Raw genomic sequence first — 15,751 nt, 5'->3', positions numbered from 1 at the left:
TTCAATTTCATTACGAACTCAACACCCCCAAAAGAAGATTATTAATATCTCTCTAGAGAAACATGTAATCTGTGATTGCAGTTTCTGTCTACAGATGATTTCGAAAACACAGGACATGATGTTAAAGATCCAAAGTGCCTGGGGACTCTGCATGGCAGGGGCGTCCTACTCCCTGAGCCAGGCTTGCACTTGGCCGCATACCTAAATATTGTTAAAGAGCTGTGCAATGTTTGATCTGTAACCCATGACAGTGACATTCTCAGTGGAATTGCGTTGCCAAGCAACATGCAGCTTGGGTCCAGTCCACTACTGATTTTCATAAACACATGTGGTGGAAAAAGTACTCAATATCTTTACTTAAGTAAAAGTATCAACACCATCATGTAGAAATACTCTGTTAAAAGTAAAAGTCTGGAATTCAAATGTGTAGAGAGGGGCTGCTTGGATATTGTTTTAACTGAGTGCCATTATGCACATTATGAGTAGAATGGAACCGATGCTGAGATGTGACTCCACAGCTGGACTGCTGAGACACACAGCGACCGATTCCAACTCAAACAGGTAGAAACAGTCCTGTTGCCCGTCCCTTTCCTGAAGCACGACCTCCAACGGTCCCTGGGGGGGGGGGGGGGGGTAAAATGATGGTAGGAGAGGGGTGGGGGTGCAAAGAGGACAAGTTAATAGCGGTAGAGAGAGGGCATGGAGATGGAGTGGAGGAGGGATAGGATAATAACAAACTTGATTTTGTTTGAAGAAAAAAGGTCCCAAAGTGCTTTATACAACCAAGATAAACATAGTAAAAGTACAAATAAAAAGCTACAGTGAATATCAAATACACACAAAATGGAAGGCATCAATGGAGATGGGTATGGAGAGGTGAGGGTTGAGGGAGAATGACATGCAAGTAGTCATAGATTTTAAAGAGGACAGTTTAAAGAAAAAAAGGCGAGAGAACCGTAATGTGTCTGAAACCACCCCCCTCCTCTTCTCACACAAATCTTAGTCGGTCAAACCGCCAACTGTCTTACCGGTTGGTTCGCAGTCCTGTTGCAAGAGATCATAACAATGGCTTTCCTGAGCTCTTTGTCACAGTTTTCACCGTATTTGTCACCGTTTTTGTAGATCAGCATCACCCAGTCACCTACAGGGGGCAGCCACAGAAGGGGGGCGTGGTTATAGCACAAGCTGTTTAGGCTTCAGTATGTCGCTATAACCACGCCCCCCTTCTGTGGCCAACGCGGAAGTGCCTCTGACTACAACAACTGCGGCCAATTTTTTTTGCCCGTATAGTTTTGGACCGCGACGGAGGCGCGCCGTCTCAAGCGAACTTGAGCCACGCGAGGCACCACCGAGCGAGCTAAAGCAAGCGCGTTGCCGTGCCGAACGTTGCGACGTTCGCTTGGGCCGACTATAGCGATTTTTAACTGGGCATTCGGGTAATTGATACAATTAAAAAATATATACAGTAAGCCGGCTATTTTTGTCTCCGCAAGGCCGAAGGCGTGGAGGTCAGGGCAGAACCTCTGCCCCAAATCGGTCTGTTATAACGCCACCAGGAGGCCAATCTTTGTAAAACATTTTTTTTTATATTACTCCAACAAATTTTGTCCAAACATCACGCAAATCAGTACACATTATCTCTATAGTCATGTGATGAAGGCTGATCTGTTGGATTTTTCATATTCCATCCTGATTGGCTAAGATTTGCAGGAGTGGCCCGTTTTGTACAAAATGCCTCAGATCATGAACGCAGCGTCTGATTGCAGTGAAACTTTGTACGCACATACCCACAAGGCCAAGGAAGAAATCAGCCTCATGGTGGCGCTATAACAGGCAGATCTTTTTGCCTTGAACTCTTGTAGGTCATACAATCAACATATTTTTTCTCTGGATTCTGTGGCATTTCTTCCTTGGCCTAGTGGGGATATACGTGCAAAGCAGCAATCGGACGCTGCGTTCATGATTTTAGGCATTTTGTGCAACACGGGCCACTCCTGCAAACTTTGGAACCCAATCTTAGCCAATAAGGATGGAATATGAAAAATCTGACAGATCTGTCTTGATCACTTGACTATAGAGATAATGTGTACCAATTTCTGTGATGTTTGGACAAATCAGTAGGAGTAATATTAAAAAAAGTGTTTTGCAAAAATCGGCCTCCTGGTGGCGCTATAACAGACCGATGTGAAAAATTCGGGGAGACAAAAATAGCCGGCTTATTGTTTGAAAAAAAAAAAAACATTCTTACCAATTACCCCAATGCTATCACGATGAATACAAAATTAACAATCATCTTTTAATTATTATCATTACAAACTAATAAAATAGCCCTTGTTGTAAAAAAAAACTATGTTGTCCTTTAAAACCAGAGAATGACATACAACATAAAGGAACATCAAATGACAATAACATAAATCAGAATTTTATCATTTGGAAAATACTTACTTCCGCCAATGGCCTGCGTTGAATAATATGAGCCAACTATCGGTTGTCTTCTTCTTTCCTTTGTCCACCTGAATAACCCCAGCTCCTGGGACGCCCCCTGCATCACCACATATCTGCAGTGTGAAGGTGTAGCCCTCTTTGGAAGCATCCGTCTCTTCTACGGTGAAGCTGTCAACCAGAAAACCAAGCCTGTTTAATACGTAAAACATCCATATGTCAAAACGTGTCGCATCGAAAGACCTTGTAAGCTTATACTGCCCTGCCAAGGTAAAGAGCAGTAACTACGTTTTTGGACACGCCGACTTATTTGTGTATCCCAAAGGTCAAATTAGCCTTTGTGATTTTGGGGGATAAACAATTACCTCAAGAACAGATGCACAATTAGTGTAATATCACTTATATGCCGACGTCTCATTTGGCTGACCAGTTGAATCACTTTTAAACCCATTTTTCAGTGATTTTTGATTTCGTAGTTACTGCTCTTTACCTTGGCAGGGCAGTATAGATTGGCTACTTTTTTGCTATTTGTTGTGTGAAGTATATAGGGCTTAAGTGGTTAATTGCCCGGATATCAAACAGGCCAGTACAGTGAATCAGGTTCTTCTTTGTTCTTTCGTGAGACACTCACTATGGGAAACAGCGCCTTCTGGGATGCAACAAAGCTACACAATACGCTCCCGGGGCCCATTCATTAGGCTAGAGGGTATGTCACGTGACCGGCTGTCCCTTCTTCCTTCCGGAAGGACATATAAGGCCCGGTCGTGACGTAGTACTTCCTCTTCAGTTCCTCTTCAGTTCCTCTGTTCGCAGATGTTACAAGGCTACACGCTTTTAAAAACTGAAAAATACTTATTTTCGACTAAATCTTCTACTTTCGGACCCGAACGAGAAACCAGCTTTAGCCCTAAAAGCGGAGACTAGGATCAGTCACCCACGGGTTTTCTCTTTCATCAAGGACATCGATTAAACGACCTTAAAACGACTTCTCTGCCTCGTGGTGAGCTGGCTGCTAGCCACCTTTAGCTGCCAACTAGCCCCTTAGCCGCTAGTTGCTAACTAGCTTAGCTGCTCGGCTACAGCCACAGCGTCCAGCACCCCTCCCTAAGCTAACTCCCCGCATAGAGCCGTTAGCTTAGCATTCTTTCACCACACGATGGCCTCCTCCAAAGGCGTACCTTTCTATGGGGCCCTCTGCCACCGAGACAGTGCGGGCTCCCCGACTGCTCGGCCACCTTCACCTGAGACGACCCACATGTTTATGTTTGCCTGCCTCGGCGTAGCCCATGCGTTTAATGCGCTCACCGACCCCGTGTCCCTTTGCAGAACTCTTTTCGGGACTCGGAAAGGTTCCTACGAGCTCGCTACGGCCAGGCCAGGGCCTGTACGGGGAACGCCGAAGGTGCTAGCGGTGCTCGCCTAGCACCACAGCGACACTCCCACAGCGCCTCCCCACCCCAACCCCAGCTGCCACGAGCGGTGGCCCTCAACGCTCGCAGCACCCCACTGGAACCCCACTACCACCACCTCCCGCCTCGGGCCCTGTGGAGAAGCGGAGCTAGCCTCTCACAGGGCCGCGGTAAACTACGACCAGCCACCGCCGCTATGGGGCCGGCCCTCTGCCCCCACAGCACCACGGTAGCCAGGCTCTCTCCCCCTCTTCCCCCCAAGAGAAAGAGGGTATTTTTCGCACATTCTGTGAGGTCGGTACGAAATATAATGCCTGTTTTTTGTGCCAATAAATTTGTTACAAAGAACCAAACCTTTGCATTATTCAGACCCTGTCGATGTGAGTCCACAATGCTAGGAAAAGGATCGGTGCTCGTCCCCCTAACATTGCAGGATACAACATATAATGCCTATCAGTGTCAATATATTGTAGTATATAAAAATGCTTGTCATTGTGCCAGTATGTCTGTTACACTTGCCACACCTTGCATTATTCAAACCCTGTCGATATGAGTCCGCAATGCTAGATAAAGGATCGGTGCTCGTCCTCCTAACACTGCCGGATACAACATATAATGCCTATCAGTGTCAATATATATTGTGGTATATAATGCTTGTCATTGTGCCAGTATGTCTGTTACACTTGCCACACCTTGCATTATTCAAACCCTGTCGATATGAGTCCGCAATGCTAGATAAAGGATCGGTGCTCGTCCTCCTAACACTGCCGGATGAAAGATATAATGCCTATCAGTGTCAATATATATTGTGGTACATAATGCTTGTCATTGTGCCAATATGTCTGTTACACTTGAGACACCTGGCACTTTTCAAACCCTGTTGAAATGAACCCAAAGGTACTTGGAAAAGGGGCCGGTACTCGGCTTTCCAAATACGGTTGGGACACGATATAATGCCTTTCACTGTGTCAATATATTGTTTTTATTGCTTGTCATTGTGCTATTATGGTTGTCTTTTTCACCACACCCTGCATGGTTCAGACACTATCTGAAATAAGCCCACAGTGATTGAGAAGGAGCCGGTTTCTCGGCTTCCCAAACACTGAAGGGATACTAAGTATAATGCGTATCTCCATTATTCTTATATAATGATCGCCATTATGCCAATGTGTTTGCTTCACTAAATTTAATAACACCAGTGCAGGTAATGAAACCAGTATCACCTCTGTCCGCCAGAGGGCGTCCTTGCACCTTGGCACAGGAGTCACGTCGGTTTTTATCACCCATATCTCCCATCCGGGAGAGGGCGCCAAAACGCCACTAGTGAAGGGGTTTCACAAGATGGCCGCACGGAAGTTAGGCGGGTTGACTGCAACCATTTCCTACCGGGTGTTGACTACAACCATTTCCGACCGGAGGTTGACGTCGGGGAGGTACCGCGTGCGGAGTCACATGACTTCCTCGAATTCCCCAGTCAGTCAGGTAACGCCTACACTGTCTCTAGTGAGCACCATAAGCATGGTCACACCAGAGCGATCGGCCACGTCACTAGTTTCCATGGCAACGACCAAACGGTTAGTGGGACGAGTGACGCCAGCAGGCCCCCCCCCCCACCCTCCCGCTCGCTGGTTAACACAGTGGAAAGCTTGCAACCCGTCTCCGCACCATACGGAGGGGTTACAAGATACTTTTCTCCACAAAACCTCCCATGTCGAACAAGGTTTGTTCTTCCATGCGACGGGCGGAGCGGCGCTGACTTTGAGAAAAGAGGTTCTCTCTCTCCTAAGCAAGGACGCTAATAAGAAAGAACCGAACGTGTTTAACCCTCTGTGTACTGTGCCCCCCTCGCCTCTGGAGGACGACAGAACGCCTCCACCGAGGGAGAGGGCCCGACTATCATCTCTAACTCGACAGCCAAGGATGGCGACGAGCAGGTTAGACGGGGTTTTTGACGTCAGGGTGGAATCTCGTGCACGGTCACGTGACTTTCCCGAATTCCCCAGTTAGTCTTAACGCCTATACTGTCCAGCAGGCACCATTGTACGGGCCCGCTTGATCAGACAACGACGTCACTGGTTCCCTTGGTAACAACCAAACGGTCTATGGGGCGAATGACGCAATGGGGAGCTTGCAACCCGTCTCCTTGGGTGTTTTCGCACCATACAGAAGGGTTACAGACGACAATTCACCGTGAAACCTCCCCTGTCGGACAAGGTTTTGTTCTCCCAGGTTTCACTTAGCAGCTAACTGCCCTCACTCGCAACGACACATAGCAGTGTGGTTTCTTTTAGTGCAGCGCATAGCCAGCCCCGCTGAGACGACACCGCGGTGGCTTTCTACCACCGCTACTATTCTACGACCTCTAACGGACACCGCGCGTGCAGACCCGCTGGATCACGTGACGTCGTCACCGATCCCCTTGGAAATGGTTTCCAACGTCTCCTCGCTCATGGTGAGTCAGCCTTTGACTAGCTTGGATAGCTTCTATGCTTCTATGCCCCCAGTCAGGCTACTGTTGTTTTCACTTAGCGGCTAAATAGCCTCGCTCACAACAACACAGTGTTGCTTAAATGCAGCGGGTACGTCAGTGTTACACTGTTTTGTACTGGTCAGGCTCAGTACAGCAGTAACACACTGTGGTTGTACCGGTCAGCTCCCCTGGACAACAACGTGGTTTTCCACGTAACTTTACATACCTCCTATGTCAGACACAATATTGTTTCTCTCATGCGGAGAGGTAATGCAGCCATGTCTCTGGGAGAGAGGGCCTCTCTCTACTGAGCAAGGGCGTCTTTAGAAAACTGTCTACGAATTGGAACCTAGAGGTAACACCGTTTTTTTCAGTTTAGGTGCAACTGGTTTTTGTATGTTTTCTGGTCAAAAAAGGAGGGGGGAGGATATGCGACCCATTCTGGATTAAGGGGTCTCAACAAGTCTCTTACGAAATTCAGGTTTCGTATGCTGATGACCGTGGCGCTCCTGCGCACGTTTTATCAGGGGGACAGGTGGACCAACATAGCCCTGAGGGACGCTTACTGTTGGGATTTCACCGTCGATTTCCAAAAGGAGCGTTTTGGTTCCGTCTCAGCAGACCTCCCTTATAGGGTTCTCACTGGACTCGACCACGCTCGCAGCACGTCTGTCTCAGGAGTGGATAGACGGCTTCCTGTCCTGTGTGAGGTCTTTCCGCGTAGGAAAGAAAGTCACTTACAGGCTGTGCATGCAGGTGGCAGGTCTCATGACTTCGGCCATACACCTGATCCGCCTAAGTAGGCTATTTTGGGACCTTTTCAAGGGTGGATGCGGGCTCTCAGGATCCCGCCTACCATGGAGCCTTGACAAGGTCTGGTGTCTCCACTTGCATGGATTTACTCAGGCTGTGGTCACGCGCACCTTTCTGTCAGAAAGCGTCAGGGTAGGTGCTGTGATCTCACGGAAGGTTGTCACGGCGGACGCCAGCCTGACGGGCTGGGGCGCCGTTCACAAGGGCCGTGCAGCCAGGGGGGTGTGGGACCCCAGTCTACGATTGGCCCACATCGACTACCTGGAGCTGATGGCGGTGTTTCTCGCACTCAAGCTTTTCGAGGCACGCATCAGCGGTTGCCATGTCCTGGTCAGGACGGACAACAATACGACCATGTGCTACGCCAACAAGCAGGGAGGCTTAGGCTCCCGAGTGTTGGACAACCTGGCCCGCGAGCTGACGATGTGGTGCGACTCGCACCTGCTGTCAGTCTGTGCAGTCCACGTCCCAGGCCTCCAGAACGGCGGAGCGGTTCTGCTGTCCAGGGGAAGGCTTTGGTACTCGGATTGGTCACTCAATCCGAAAATAGCGAACCTGATCTGGACCGGGGTCGGCCGACCGCAGGTCGATTTGTTTGCCTCAGCAGAGAACGCGAAGTGCTCTCGCTTTTTCTCGGTGGAGGCAGCGGACCTCTCGTTGAGGCTAGATGCGTTGGCTCACAGCGGGCAGAGGGAACTGCTGTATGCATTCCCGCCGCTGGAACTGATCCGCCCAACTTTGGAGAGGGTCAGGCTCTCAGAGCTTGACCTTCTCGACGGTCAAGGTGTACTTGGGGGCCATTTCCGCCTGCCACGAACGTTTCGAGGGCGGGACGGTTGGCAAGCATCCCCTGGTGCGGCGTTTTCATGGGCGGCGCCAGACGGGCCAGGCCGACTAACAGGCCTCTGTTTCCGGCCTGGGATTTGGCGGTGGTGTTGAATGCACTCTGCCTCCCTCCTTTTGAGCCCCTCGAGGCTGTGAGCCTCAAAACGGTTAGTCTTAAGACGGTCCTCCTGGTGGCCCTGTCTACGGCTAAGAGGGTCAGTGACCTGCATTCACTCTCGGTGAGGTCGGAGTGCTTGAGGTTTTCTGGTGATGGCAGAAAACCGTTCTGCTGAAACTGAACCTGGCGTTCGTTACCAGGACCGGGGTGGTGGCACCGGCTCCGGTCGAGTTGGTAGCGTCTCGTCCACCTCCTTTCGCTTCGGCGGAGGATGAACGGTTACATTGTCTCTGTCCAGTGAGGGCCTTTGAAGCTCTACTGTCAGATGACGGCGGCCAGTAGGTCGTCAACACAACTGTTTGTCTCCTACGGCCGAGGTGACCAGCGGAACGTGGTCGCTAAGCCGACGCTTTCCGGGTGGATAGTTGAGGCCATTGGGCTCGACTATGCTAGCAGTGGGGCCCCAGTTCCTGTTGGACTGAGGGAGTGGCTGCTTCCTGGGCCCTCTCTAGGGGGGCTTCGGTCCAGGAGATTTGCACGACCGCTAACTGGTCGTCTCCTTCGGCCTGTGCAGCTTTCTACAGCCTGGACGTGGCGGCTTCCTCGGTGGCACACGCAGTCCTGGGCGTGGCAGCCTCATCTACTTGAGGTGCTTTTCTCCTCCTGATGTGATCCCGTGGGGCTAACGATCGGTTGGTCCTCGGGAGCAGGGGGCCCTGTTCCCTTGTAATAGGGTTATTCGGTGACGGACCTTGTCTTCTATTAACTGAATAGGGCAGACTTCGGTCTGTCAGGGTCTCTTTTATCTCATCCCTTGTGCCGCGTCCAGGCCCGGTGGGTCTGGACGCCCCCGGAGGATGGGGCCCCGCCGTGTGCGGGCCCCTGTACTGGAGGGGGCATGTGCGGTTTTTCAGGGATTGGGTGTTTTTAACACTTCCGGGGGGTTTATAGATCCCATAGTGAGTGTCTCACGAAAGAACGAAGAAGAACTAGAGGTTACGTAGGTAACCCCGGTTCTTTTAGTTCTGGAGTGAGACACTCACCAAACACCCCTTTGTTTCGCCACTGCGAACAGAGGACCTGTGGTAAGAGGATGTACTACGTCACGACCGGGCCTTATATGTCCTTCCGGAAGGAGGAAGGGACAGCCGGTCACGTGACATACCCTCTAGCCCAATGAATGGGCCCCGGGAGCGTATTGTGTAGCTCTGTTGCATCGCCAGAAGGCGCCGTTTCCCATAGTGAGTGTCTCACTCCAGAACTAAAAGAACCGGGGTTACCAACGTAACCTCTAGTTCTTACTTCTGTTTGGTAAGTGGCTCTAGCCGACTGAGGACTTTGCGTTCAAATGAGTCCGGAGTGTCAACGGACAGTTTGCAGTTGTCGGTGACGGCAGTGGCATGTCCTCCACCGCTCAGCAGCACCACGTGAACTGCCAGGCTCAGCAGCAGTACAGCCATTCTGCATGTTAGTAAAATGAGGAACACAAAAAAAAAGACATGTACAGTAGGAGACTTTCAGTTATTATCCTACAATAGAGAGTCAGACACATTTACAACAATCCCCATTTATTGCATTTTATGTCTGTCCATCCATCCATCCATCTTCACCCGCTTATCCGGAGTCGGGTCCGGTGGCAACAGCAGAGAACTCCAGACTTCCAATAATTTACATAATTAACCACTTTAACCCTGGTGTCCCTATTTTGGGCATGACGTTATCCAAACAATTAAAAACATCTCAAATATAGTGAAAAGGTGTAACCACTTAGTTTTGTAGAGTTCACTTTAGATGCAAAAAGAAGCAACGTCATGAAAACAACCGTAATAACAAATGATTAATACATCACGATGAGTAGTGTGCTGCTGTAACGCCCGGGATTCGAACCCGGGTCTCCCACGTGGAAAAAGGGAAATCCCTATTGCTCGGGGGAGATATTCGATTTTCAGGCCATCAGGCTGAGGTAGCGAACGACTCTGTTACACTGGTAATAGGCTCTATTCACAACAGCCATATTATGAAGACATTCACAGGTGTTACCAATGATACTAATGAAGGCTCTGTTCCATTCTGGTCAAACAGAGTCAGGGTGCTGATATTGTGCATGTTGGCTCACTGAAACCTTCCAAATGGCCCCTTACAGGTGTGTACTTACGGGTCCATTTGGTTCCATTTGTACACTCTCAGAGTTATGGGGGTCGTGGAAACCACTGTGCTACACTAAATGGAACAGAGCCTTCATTAGTATCATTGGTAACACCTGGGAAGGAAGTGATAATATGGCTGCTGTGAATAGAGCCTAGACCATGATCATGTCATGGACCACTGGTTGAGAAACAGTTCACTCAATGACCTGGTGACCTAAGATGACACGTCAATGTTGTTGACAGCAGTTACTGGAACTTCCACAGAAAAGGGAATTGGAATCTCAAGAAGTGGAGCTGTGGCCTGGTTGAGTCATCATTATTAGGAAATGTGCCCATATAATAGCATGTGTCTGCTCACTCTTCAGTTAATATGAATTTGATATAGAAGGCTGGATGAAGTAAGAGAAATACTCAAAAACTGCCCACTAGCATTATATTTCAGTTAAATAATGACTGTTAATTAAGGGCTTGATTACATGTGTTGCGTGTAGTATCGTGCAATGAATTATATCAAGCCCTTAACAGTCATTATTTAAGAACATGTTTCGGACAATTATGGACAATTGGTTGAGAAACAGTGTTATAAAGGGTTATGAGTATTTTAGGTTGAGTCAGGTTGAATCGCAGCGCGACGCCTTGTGAGCTTGTAGATCTGCTATTTTAGAAAAACGTAATAAATTATGGGCTTTTTAAAACAAAAATTGAAATGACATGCCCAGGTTGGAAAGAGGGTTATGTTAAATAAATTGAAGTCACCTTAAAAAAAGGAAAAATACGCAGAGAGTTTGAATAACGTCAAAACATGGACCTACCTTCACGAGTCCAGACACAAGGAATGTTATTTAGATAACAGAACAGCATTCAGTTTCAGGAGGAAGTTTTATGATGATGGACCACCTGACAACTGTTATCTTGTCTTGCCTAATGTTTGCTGACTTTAGCTGTAGTTGTTGCATGCAGCCTTTATACCCCTAATCGGGGGTAGCCTCGCCCAGTAGGGCCCTCCTGGGTGGGGCTTCTTTCACTCTACATTAGAAGAGTTGGGAACAGTGGGCGTTGTCACATTCGAATCCTCAGCACCAGCCTCAGTGGCCTGCCTCGTTAATCACCAGACCTCCAAACCACACCTCCACACCTGCCAGTGACACTACTTTACCAAGTAGTCAGTGCATTAGTGTAGTATTCAGTGCATCAATGCTAGCGACACAGGACCAATGATCCTGTAATGTACATACAAGTTACAACAGTGTAGCGATTGCTGGTGAGTTTCCAATAAATGTGGTCTGCGCATAATTATGAAAAAAGACGATAATTGCAAGTTGCATCCAAAGATTGTTAATATAGGGAGATACACAATCTCAATTGGAGTGTGTGTGTGTCACAACACTGACAGCTCCTGTTTTCCCTAGGAAATCACGATTTGGCCACAAAAAGCAATTCCAGCTCCTATATATGATACTAGAGTTTCGGGGGGCTACGCCCCCCTCAACCCCAGCCGCGCACGGGGCCCAGCGTGGCCGTGTGTATATTGGGGGACCCAAATCGCCGGAGTGAAACTGTGGAAAAGTTTTTTTGAAAAAGGAAAAAAATTGAAGAAATAATATTTGTTATGTTTCAGGGGGTCCACAGGGGGTCCGCGGACCCCCTGATGGTCCACTGACCCCCTGTGGAGTGTTGGGACGCGCGGGGACACCCCTGGAACATTGCGGACCATTTCGGTGTTTTTTTTTTTTTCATGAAGGTGGTTGCTTGTTTCTGGCGCAGGCTGTGCAAACCTGGCAACCCAGCGCATGCTGCCGCACGTTTAAGTGGCGTAGCGTCATGAGGGTCAGTGGGGCCGTGGCTCGGTCAGTGAAGACCCTGTAGTGCGGATGATATGTGGCATAGAGGGGCAGATTGTAAATCCACAGAGGAAACATCCGTGGGCTACCATTGGTTCAGCGATGTGTGCGGTCGCCCTGCGGCCCCTCCTCCTCCACCAATGTGCAGTATTGAGAGCCCTGACGTCACAACAATTGGAGCGATGGACACTGCACTGTGGTTGGTTAGGGTACACCTAGGGCCCAGGTAGAACCCAGTTAAAGCCTGCATGGGCAAACCCAGTTAGGACCCGCCTTGGTCCCACATAAACATGGCTAGTTGGGGCCCACCTAAGGGCCAGGTAGAAGCTACTTATAGCCTGCATGGGCATCGCAGTTGGGACTGAAGTGGATGCCGCTGACATTGCTGACATGGGGTCCATATGGTTTAGCCCACCTTGAAACCATATGGGAACTACGCTGGCATGCTGGCTGTAATGTAAACGCTGCATCATACCTGCAGTGTGTAGTTTGATGTTGTGTGTGTAGCAGATATACCTGCAGTGTGTAGATCAATGTCCATAGGAAAGTCAATGCCCAGCAGTGTTTTTTTTCCCCAGCAGAGTTTCTAGTGTCTCTGTGTCTCTGTGGAAGAGGTTGCACATGAACTCTGCAGCCGCACTGAGGCGCTCCAACACAAACACTCTGACATTAAGCTGCTTCACACAACAAACATCAGCACCACGCTGCTGTTTGTCCAAAAGACACAATATCTCCTCTCCCACCGACGTCATGTGTTCATTTCTCGACAGCCGTACAGACTCCTTTTGACACATTTTACGTCGTTTATCCAGCTCTCACTGACTCTCCACATCGGGCTGTTATTTTGCTGCGATCAAGTCAACGATGTGAGAGATTAGCCATCACAGACGGACGGACAGGGGGTGAAACATAGTCTTGCGCCATGCCTTTCGGCCTGGCGGAGACAATAAAAAACCGAAAGTAAAGGAAATGGCCATTTCTGCAACAGAAGTAGTCAATAAACTATGCTATGAAAACATGGGCCACATTGGCAAAGAATGTAAGAAAGAGGCAATCATGTAGAAAATAGCCGATCTCCAAGCTTACAAAGCCTCTCAACGTGAGGCGTTTCGAGCTTGTAGATAGGCTATTTTCACAATATTTACTTGTGGAACGGAGTCAAACAGAATGGGGGGGTCCCAGATCAAGTAAGTGTATTTGGGGGGGGGGGGGGGGGGGGGCGGCGTGAAAGGGTTGATAAACACTGCTCTAATCGGAGCGAAATTATCTGAAATTACTACATGACCATAATGCAGCCTAACATGCGTTGCACGGGGCGGTCCTGCCATTACGTGAGTTACTGTAGTTGCTGTGGAGCTACATAGTTCTCCAGAAGACACACACAAACATACACCATCTACAATGGACGAACTGAGCAGCAATATAGACATTCACCACACGAACGTGCATTGTTGACAAAGTGATTGCACAGCCGCTGCAGGCATGACAACCAGGTTAGCGTTAGCGACATGGCAGCTATCACAGCGCCCTGTCCGTCGTGCTGCAACTGCCTGTGATGGCTACAGCAGTAACAGCAAGCTGTCTGCGATGCCATTGTCTGGAGACTGCTTTAGCGTGACAGGACCAATGAGAGTGAGCGCTGTAGTTGTTGCTAAGATACGGTGGCGTCTCTGCCCCATAGCTTGTAGATCTCTCACACATGATTGGCGTAGGCTGCGTTGCCAGGTCTGACTTTGTGTCTAAGCAATGGTCGGCTTATTTTTGCGCGCCTTTGGGCTCGTTTGCATTGTGCGCACGGCAGCACTTGTTTAGCGTACGTCAGCGCGACGTGGCAACGGACGTGGCAACGTGAAAGGTGATTGGCTGGTGAAAAGAAACACCCGACGTTACACCAGAAATGGTGCCTGGAGAAAATGGTGACCAAAAAAAAAGTTTGGAAAAAAAGGAAAAAAAACCCGCAGCGGCTGCCTGCTGTTGTGGTGATGAGGTCGTGCGCACGGTAAACGGTACGAAGCTGCCTCCCCTTCCGTTTTGTCCGACATTTGGTGAGTAGAATTAATTATGTTGCGCGGTGGAAAAGGTGTAGTGAACAGTGAGATGTCCCCTACGCGAGGCGTAAATTCAGCGCGGCCGCCGTGGCGAGTCAGTTGGCGACATGTGGTCTGGCGGTGCGTTGTTTATTCGATAACAGAGCTGTGGGGTGTCGACACCGAGGGTGCGGAAGTCGGTCGCCATTTATATAGTTAGATTAAAATATAATATCATATATAAAATATAATTATTGGGAATAGTTGCCTTTGTTTGGGCGGGTACAGTACAACAGTACCAACCATTTTTGTTATTCTAAAATCCCTAAGTTAAATCTAATAGTATCTGCCTATTTGCTGTGTGGACGAGCCTTCTGTTTGCCTTGTATTGAGTCTCTTTTTTTTTCTCTCTTTTTTTTTTTTACTAATAATTGCATGCTTTTATACATTTTGATATATTTCTTCATGTCTACAGACATATCTGTTAGTTATAGTAACTCAAAATATAAATAAATCAAATAACAAACAGTCAACTAAACCAGGGGTTTTCAACTGAATGTGAACCAGGGACCACCACCCTGACTAAGAATCAACCTGGGGACCACTGTTGTGTTGGGTGGGGAATCGGGATATGAGCTAAGATTATTGCTTTGGTAACACTTGCTATGCATGCGTCCCATGTCTATATCCCACTGTTTCTCAACCAATGGTCCATGTACTACACAGACACATGCAATAGGCTCTATGCACAGCAGCCATATTGGAAAGAAATTGGGCCTCTTCTTACTTCCTTCACAGGTGTTACCAATGATACTAATCAAGGCTCAATGATACTAATCAAGGCTCTGTTCCATTGTTGGCTCACTAGAAACACTCCATTTTGGTTCCCAAATGGCCCCTTATGGTGGGTCTGTAACTCTGAGAGTGTACAAATGGAACCAAATGGACCCTTACGGGTCCATTTGGTTCCATTTGTACACTCTCAGAGTTATGGGGGTCCTTGACAATAAGACAACCACTATGCCACACTAAATGGAACAGAGCCTTAATTAGTATCATTGGTAACACATGTGAAGGAAGTAAGGAAGGGGCCCAATTCATTCCCAATATGGCTGCTGTGCATAAAGCCTATTATATGGGCACATTTCCTAATAATGATGACTCAATCAGGCAATCCGGTACACTTCCCCTTCTTGAGATTCTGATGAGTGATGAAATGCTGGAAATTCAGTAAACTAAAATAACAACATTTTAGATTTTTAAGCTACATGTCTCTCTCTTTTTTTAAATCCAAGTTTGCAGCTATGACCAGCTCCAGTGGGATTTCCTGACCAATGGGAAATTCAGAAGCTTCCGGGGTGTTGGTTAGTCTGGTTCGTAAATGGGCCTTGTAGGTGAAGTAATGCAGACATTAGACAGGACATGAGAGGATCTCCTTGATCAGCATTAGCTTTGAGGGTCCCGATCGAACGTCAATAAATGGCACGGGGCCCCAAGCCACCACAGGTTCTCTGATCATCCATCTTGGAAATGTGTCTGCTTATCCACACTGGAGAAGATCAGTGGTTCTCAAGCCTTTTCATGTCAAGGACCCCTGAAAATGATATGTATTTGGCCGCGGACCCCCATCTCAAAATATTTTTTTTCCAGGGACCCCCC

At 48.4% G+C, this 15,751-nt stretch overlaps 1 protein-coding gene across 1 annotated transcript; it reads right to left on the bottom strand.

Moving 5' to 3' along the window:
* Positions 1-453: 453 nt before the first annotated feature.
* Positions 454-9,462, bottom strand: LOC311038598 (cation-dependent mannose-6-phosphate receptor-like; the record flags this gene model as incomplete). The annotated part of the gene is made up of 4 exons (XM_084048170.1): positions 9,380-9,462; positions 2,446-2,613; positions 1,029-1,141; positions 454-615 (listed from the first exon to the last, which is right to left on the bottom strand). The coding sequence occupies exons 2-4, from the start codon at positions 2,591-2,593 to the stop codon at positions 454-456; spliced, it is 423 nt and encodes a 140-aa protein (XP_083904296.1). The 5' UTR covers positions 2,594-2,613; positions 9,380-9,462.
* Between the last annotated feature and the right edge of the window lie 6,289 nt (positions 9,463-15,751).

This window comes from Gymnoscopelus microlampas (genome assembly GCF_963454915.1).
Source record: "Gymnoscopelus microlampas genome assembly, chromosome: 22".
Taxonomy (NCBI): domain Eukaryota; kingdom Metazoa; phylum Chordata; class Actinopteri; order Myctophiformes; family Myctophidae; genus Gymnoscopelus; species Gymnoscopelus microlampas.
Note: the sequence above shows the minus strand (reverse complement) of the source record. Positions and strands in the feature narration are given on the sequence as shown.